The sequence below is a fragment of the Notothenia coriiceps genome, unplaced genomic scaffold (assembly GCF_000735185.1).
Source record: "Notothenia coriiceps isolate Sejong01 unplaced genomic scaffold, NC01 NC01_scaffold00037244, whole genome shotgun sequence".
Lineage (NCBI taxonomy): Eukaryota > Metazoa > Chordata > Actinopteri > Perciformes > Nototheniidae > Notothenia > Notothenia coriiceps.
In genome coordinates, this window is record NW_011369945.1 from 2,960,783 (window position 1) to 2,968,790 (window position 8,008).

The 8,008-nt window shown below is 41.1% G+C and overlaps 1 protein-coding gene across 1 annotated transcript in view; it reads left to right on the forward strand.

Annotated features, from left to right (window-relative positions):
- Window positions 1–8,008, forward strand: part of disp3 (dispatched RND transporter family member 3) — a 20,800-nt gene that overhangs the window by 8,697 nt on the left and 4,095 nt on the right. Inside the window, exons 8-11 of the mRNA XM_010794149.1 lie at window positions 5,725–5,816; window positions 5,933–6,097; window positions 7,094–7,255; window positions 7,964–8,002. Of these exons, the coding sequence (XP_010792451.1) occupies window positions 5,725–5,816; window positions 5,933–6,097; window positions 7,094–7,255; window positions 7,964–8,002 (458 nt within the window). The remainder of the gene's footprint in view (window positions 1–5,724; window positions 5,817–5,932; window positions 6,098–7,093; window positions 7,256–7,963; window positions 8,003–8,008) is intronic.

Sequence of the window (8,008 nt, forward strand, 5' to 3'; positions counted from 1 at the left end):
TAGCCATTGGACGTGGTGTTAGGTGTGTTGTGGTTTTGTGGGAATATACCGTTTCATGTACACATCCAGGAAGGTATAACAGTCTGAAGAAGAGCTTACATTGTCTCTTTTCTCCATATTGATGTACGTATGCATTCAGTTGGTTGAGTTTGGATCCTGTAATGTAGTTCATAAGGCGAGGAGCGAGGAGAGGTATTTGCATGTGTTAGCATGTCAGGTTGTCGAGTATTGTGGTATCATAGATTATCTTTCGGATTTTGGTTTGATTAGATTTATTTTCGAATGTGTAAAAACAACAATACAAGAAGAATAATATATTTATAAAGAAATGAAACATGAGAGTTATAACATATACAAACTTAAGCAGTGTCAAATCGATGTAAACAACAAAATATTGCTGATTCTAAAACTTATATAATTGTGAAAAGGAATCTAACTTCGATACAATAAAAATTTGTTAACACCTAGGCCGTGCTCCGATACCGTAACTCCGGTGCTGATAAAGGCTTCCCGGTGAACGCCCGTACAATATATTTTTTGTTTTTTAGGACTTAAAAATCTACAGGCAAGATTCAACGTAATCTGACATACGCGCGCGCGATTTACGCAACGTGCGGCCTCTAACCGGACGCTGCCCGGGTCGTAATCCCTATTTTAGGAACTCCGCGGCTCAGGCATCTGTCCGACCGCTTAGGGATAGCAAAGCGGTGTGTATGGTGTAGTGTTGTTGGGTTGGTGTGCTGCGTAGAACACCAGAGCAGTAATCAAAACTGCCCCTGGAGGAGAATCCCTCTGGTTAATGGGAGACTCCCCTGATAATTAGGGCAGCCTTCAGGAACCCACAGTCCCAACCCCTACCCCTATCTTGAGTCCCCAAATATATCAATCAAAACAAAGGCACAACTGAATCATCAAACACGCCACAGTCCCAATATCACAGCAGTGACACCACCAGCCAGAGTCAAAACATTCATATCTCAGCAAAGCAGTGATATTACCACATCAGCAGAGCATATGTCATATTCTCCCTTTAAACAATTTAAATCCAAATAGTCAACCTAATGTCAGCCTTTCCAAGGAAGGGGTGTTCTTACCTCACTCTAAGACCAAGCAGCCATACCTTCAGATAACCACGAGAGAGAGACCAGGTTTGGGCGTCGAAGCGTGCACCGTACAGAACCGGATTTGTTAAGGTTTAACAAAAATTGAGGATTAAAAAAGAATCCTAAAATAATAAACACCATTTCAAAATACAATAGCAACAGGTTCACAAGTCCAAGTCCTCAAGCTGCCTTAATAGAGCCCCAAGCCCAGGACCAGGCCCAGGGCTTGGGCCTCAAGAAAAACTTCCTCCAAAAGAAGCCTCCAAGCTCTCAAGACCTCCAAGCTTCCACCTCTCCTTTCTTCTTCTCCATTCTTCTTCTTCCTCCTCCCTCGTCTCATCCAGGTCCATCCCCTTTCTCCTCTTTGAGTCAGAAGGAGGTCACAACTGTTCAACCTTTTAATTATTGAACATTTAAAAATTGGTTAAGGTTAAAATTAAACAAATACAAAACTTATAGTAATGATATTGTAATTTTAAAGAGGGAATATGAAACATGTTTCATGAAAAGCAGAAACACATTGTCAATGTCAATGACTTTAGAATCAATTTTATTTTCTTTAAACATTTCAATTTCAAATATCGAAACTTTAAACTTTAATGTTATTAACAGAGAACTTCAATTTATTAACAGAGACAAATATGGGCAGCTTGTCTCTCCGATTCTCTGGCCCAGGAGTTGATTTGATCTGTGCGTAGGCCCCGCCTGCATCCTGTGCCTCAATTGTCTTCATACCCGCTGTAGCGCTCTCAAGGTGTCAAAAACCCACAAGCGCCTTTTATAGAATGATAGCTGGACTTTTTATGCTTTTATTGCACCATCTAGAATATGTGTGTGTATCGGTCAAAAGTTCAGAAATGTCTATCTAGTTTCACATCCTCGTTCATATGTCCTGAAAATCAAAAAGAAGGAAACATACAATCTTATCCATTCCACAAGACAATTAGCATATATGTATCAATGGGTGAGCTTAAAGGGGTAGGTGAGGCAAAGTCAGGTCTGACAGCCGGCCCACTTACAGAGTAAAGAAAAGAAACTGTCAACAATATAAACATATGATCCTAATTTAATTACACATCTGAAAAGGGGTGGGAATATCGTTTAGACTTATTTAATCCCACCACTTCTCCAAAAACTAAATTATTAACATATATATATTTTTTTTCTTAAAAAAATCACATGTGTTATTGAAAAAACAAACAAACAAAACAAAAAACATTAAAAACAGATAAATAAATAAACAAACAAATACATACAGCAGGTAAATGGTAAACAAGCAAAATATCTTGATTTGTCTCCCCAACCTGTCACACCTTAAGGGAGCTGTCCAACACAGCAGCACGACAAGACGTAAAAATCAGGAAGACAGTCAGCCCAAATATATGGGCGGAATGGGGGGGGAGGGGGGGTGAGACTGCAGGTTGGTGGTCCGGTTGGCAGACAGCCGCGCGGGGGATGTAAGTGGACGGAAAGAAAGCGCCCGTCAAGCATGTCAGACACATTGACTACAAAGGCAGTTGGGCGGACTGTCAGGGGGAGAGAGATGGAGGAGACAGACTGATAGAGAATTATTTTGACTTGCCTCTCATCCCATGGGAGAGAGAGAGAGAGAGAGAATGACTTGGCAGGTTGCATTATACACTGCGCCTGATCATGTTCAGCAGATTGGGGTATGAAAGTTTCGGTCGGCTTAGAAGAGGGATGGGTTGTTGTAAACCCAAAACCATTTTCCATCCCTAGAAAACAGGGGGGGCGAACCAACCAAACCTTGAGTGATTTAAGGATCAAGTAGTTTGGCCTCAAAATAATTGAAGTTATATTTTCTAAAGCCAAAATGGTTGACAGCTACCCAGCGAATGAAGTTATCATCAGTTGTGTTCAATCGATACAACAATTTGATTTCACAATAATAATTCTGTGTTTCAATCATAGTGTGTTCAATCCAAAATTAAATATCTAGTACTTTGAAGGAAGGTCAACGGTTGGCAGCTACCTTCCTCCGCTTCCTGTAATAAGCCAATCAGATGCTTTTCGAACAGACATTTCTTATCTCTTGATGTATTTGTTGGACTCACAGTTTGTTACAACTTGTCTGGCTTCTGATGATTAGGTTGATGTTACGGAGACTCGTGGTTAACCAAAATTACAATAAGATTCTTTCCACAAACTTCTCACAAAGAAAATAGGCCCTGAACAATAGTCAAACAGATTTCCAAGAAGACTCAAAATACGATGATAAAGAAACTTAGATTGTCTTTCTTTTTATTATTCTGTAACTACTTTAATTTAACGGTTCAGAAATGTGTTTCCTGATTGTCTTAAAGGCTGGCGTCTTGGGAATTGTAGTCTTTTATAGTCCCTTAAAATACAAAAAGGCATGACAAAAATGTATATTTATTTTTTACTTTATTACAACATCTCAGCTTGGTTTTGATCATTTATGAATAATTGGCAAGAATTCAAACTATTTGGACAAAGCCACTGTCACGGAGAAAGATGACAGTCAATGGGAAGTATGCTAATATTTCCCCTAACCTCAATCCAAATCGGTTTGTCTCTGTCTCTAACATAGAGCTTTCAAATGATCACCTAGATGTACCACATACTGTTATATTGGGTGAATGACTGACATCCCTCTGCTGGATGTGCATCTCCTGTCTCTTTTCATTTAAGGTTGTGGCTTTGGTTAAAAAGCGCTGACAGCCATGTAACACTGTGCTGCTTTGCTGGCTGTGATGAAAGAGTTGTCATTGAGGTCCTTTAATCACACAGGGGTCACCCAAAGGGTCAGTGATGACGCAGTTGACTTCAATGGGTGTTACAATATCCAACGTTTTGGTTCTTCTTCTACATTTCCTTTTTTTCCCATATATCCAGATCTGCAATCAGTAGCAAGGGGTTAATATTGTGGGCATGGTAATAACAGACGAGTGTTGATGTTAGTAGAAGGTGTAAGCTCATCCGCCTCCTCCCTCGGGGGTTTTCTGGCAGTGTAACAACACTTCAGAGAGGGAATTAACCCCTTGACACATGAACAGCTTGTCGTGAAAACATATAGGCCGTTGTATGACTACCAACGTTTTTGTTCTGGTTAAAAGATGTTCTTTTATTTATTGTTTTCACAAGTGTTAAATAATATGCTGCAAAGCCCTTTGACAGTTGTTCAGCTATGCCAATACACACCTTATGAAATGATATTTTTTACATCACACCAACTGTTTTTTTGCCGTCCACTTTAAAGCGAGAACATTCGGTTTGGCGTGACACTTGTCGATGTTAAAGATCAATGTTGAGCTTTCACCGTGTGACTCTAATTGGTGATGCTGTCAGCTCTGATCTGTAATCATAGCAAAACTACTGCTTCAAAGTGATGAACTCTGTCCATCCAGATCCAATAAGCTGGGTGACGGGGTTGCAGTGGCCTTATGTCAGTTTGTCTGACACCATCTGAAAAGTATGAGCAGTCAATGACAGCTTTTCATAAAGAAGAATGGCAGTTTTACAGACCACCAGCTCCTCACAAACGCTCTTCACTCACCTCCCAGCCACTGCTCGTGTATGTGCGTATCTGCAGTGTGCTTGTGTGTATGGGCTTCCTTCTCATGTCTAATTTAGATTCTGATTCACATGCAAAGCCAATCATTTACATTGTGACACACAAACACACCTTTTTTATGAAGGTGCCTCAAAGTATTTGCTAATATGACGGGTTGTGCTTTTTTCTTTGGTTTTCGTTCCGTCATTAAAGCCCTAATATGTTTTTGAGGGAAGTTACAAAAGGCTAAAGTCCCTGTGTTCCCTCCAGAGGGAGTTTCTCACCCCACTTTTATTATTGAATGTATACCTGTCTTGTTGTATTCGAGCTAGTTGTTATTCTGTGATTATCTTTAATTCAACTGTATTTAAATGCTCTTTTATAACGTGTTAATGCACTTTGTCCTGATGCTTTCAATGTTTGATTTAAAGCACTTGAATATCCTTGTTGAAATGTGCTATATAAATAGACTCGCCTTGCCTATACCACAATGTGTAGAGCAGTATCACATTTAGAGCTACGATGCAACTATATGCAACAATTGGGATAATCCATCCAAACAGGCATTCATTTAGGACGACATCAATTACAGAGCCTCCTCAGATCCCCTCAATCATGCAGCTTTATTTNGCTAAACAACGAACCATTGCGGTAATCGGTTAGTGGTTGGTTCCATTGCGGGGGGGGTGGAATAGTGGACTAGCAGGAGGCTCTCGTGGTAACACAAGAAAAATTGGGTTTATAGAGAGTTCTCCCCGCCCTCCCCGAGGAATAAAGGGTTAGATTTCATTCGTCTGTCTCTTAGTCGTCGAAAAATAAAGTGGCCAAAATCTGACCAGCTCATTTTCAGACAGGTTTTTATATAAATGGATCAGGACAAAAAGAGAGAGAATAATTTTTCCTCAAACTTTCCGAATCTCTTTACACAGAGGGGACACATGTTGATGTAGAAGACATGAAAAAGTGGGTTTTGCATAATAGGTGACCTTTAACTTTGGTGTGAGACATTATTTGTGCATGCTGTGTGAGAACACAGTGTAATCTCTGCAGCTGTCTCTCCTCCAAACCGCCTCCTCCCCTCTGAAGCTGGAAGCTGTTTTCAGGACTGTCAGCGAGCCACAGTCCTTTGTCAGATGAGGATGATGACGTGGCACTTCTGTCAGTGGAGATGGAGCCAGGTGAGATTATTATCTTTGAGCACTGAGAAAACCATGGGGGGATGGGAAAGGGAATGAGTGGTTGTAAAACACTTCTGTCAAAGCACCTCAAAGTCTTCTGGCTTTGTCTCGGCCAGGCTCCTGTGACACAGACGGCGATGCATCCATTCTGTCCCTGTCGGTGGAGACACCTCCGTTTGCTCCGGGGCAGCAGCATGTGGGCGTGGTGAGCACTAACCTCCGATGGGCCCTGAAGCACTTAGCGGCAGAGCCAGCTGTGGAGCGACGGAAAGCCGTTCTAGGTGAGGTTTGATATCCTGTTTGTTTTCCATGGCCTCGCTCCAAAAAATATCAATGGAGACCAATCAGGACTGCTGAAAGTCTACACACACTGAACACTTGGGTTGCAGACTAGGCACCTAGGCACGTAAATAACAAAATGGAAACAAATCTAAGTGGTAGTACTTGAAGGAGTTAGTTCAATTGAGAATCATTACGGACATGGCTTATTTAAAGCTAATGTACCTGCAGGATTCTGGCTGTTCTGAGTGTGTGTCTTTATCACACTTATTGTAAGAGGCTTTGGATACAAGCATCAGCTAAAGGAAATGTAAAGTGATGTGAATTATTTATGTTTTTGTGTATCACTTTATAAGTCATAAAATACTTTCAGCAGACGTAAAAATGATCTTTTTTTTCTGCATGTTTTATTTGATAAAATGCTCCATAAACAAGACTGTAATCGATATGTTAACACAGCCCTTTGTAAACACCTTCAGAACACAGATATAAGTGATACTGAAGTGGAGGTTTCTGCTGAGAAAGGATTATAAAAACTCAGGACTCACTTTTTTGACAAGGCAATATATTCTAAAGAAAGCTAGAAAATATCAGGGAGTTGTATTTGTTCCGTTTTCTCAGGTATCGTCAGCCCAGAGAGTTACCTCAGCTCATCAAGTCAATATGTTCATAGTTATTGTATAAAAAGCATCAAAGCAATGTAGCACAAACAATTGATAAAACACAGAATAAATAAGTGCTAAAAGATACATAGAACTTCAAGACTTTCCTTTTCACATTAAAATGAACACAAACAGACATCCAGCCCTTCCTTGTCCAGCCTGAGGCGCTGGAGTCTGCCAGAGGAAGAGCAAACACCTCTCCCCCAGCATTCATCCTCCCTCTTTTACGGAGTGACTGTAATTGATCGTTGCTCCTGATCGGTCTCACAGCTGCTCTATCTGCACCATCAGACCCTCCCCTCTGCTATCATCTGTCTGTGTCCTCCTGTCGCCCAGGTGTCTTCCTCCTGGTTCTGCTCTTATCTGCCGGCTGCTGCTGTTTCCTGAGGCCGGCCACTCACGCCCCCCTCCTCTTCCGCCGGGACACAAACCTCCAGACTCTGCTGGCTCTCAGGAGCAACCTCAGCGGGCAGGGCATCTCCTGCCCCATGTGCTCAGGTGAGACTGTCCTGCTCCTCAGGTAAAGGGATATCTCACCCATAAAGTGACCATTTGTACATCAATGACTCACCTTCTGTTCAATTCAATCTTACAAGAAGGCTTGGTTTGTCTGACGTGCTTCCACAGTCGACAAAGAATACGATACATTTGACTCGTTTTGGTAGATTTAAGTAAATGAGTGCCGTGTCTAACGACAGCAGAACCATAGCAAAATATCCTAAATATATATTCTCACACAACGCGTGCAGTATAATCCAAGTCTCATTTATCCAGATGTGTGCCCACTACTGCCAAAACACGTGCCTTTTGTCTGAAACTTTAATATTTGAAACACTTTCAAATCTCAACAATCTCCCATTAGCATGATTTTTTTATTGCACTAACTTACCTTCTTATTTCTTTTTAGGTCTTAAGTACTGTTCATGGTATGTTCCACTGATGGTGGAGCTTGGGACATTGTCATTGCCACAACTATGCTGTAGCTATATGACAATAAGGGTTTTGAAAAATTGCATGTTTTTATGAACTGTGTGAACCCATTTACTTTAATCCATCGGGACTTTTTTTTTACTCTTTGTTCACCTGCAGGCATGTTAGAAAAATAACTATTTCTTCTAGATGTCAAGATAACAGGGGCTTAGTAATTAATATACAAATGGTACTTTTGCATATCTAATAATCCTGTGTGTGCGGTGTGTCCTGCAGGTGTGTTCATGGAAAAGCCCCATCCTCTGTACACACACACTTCCT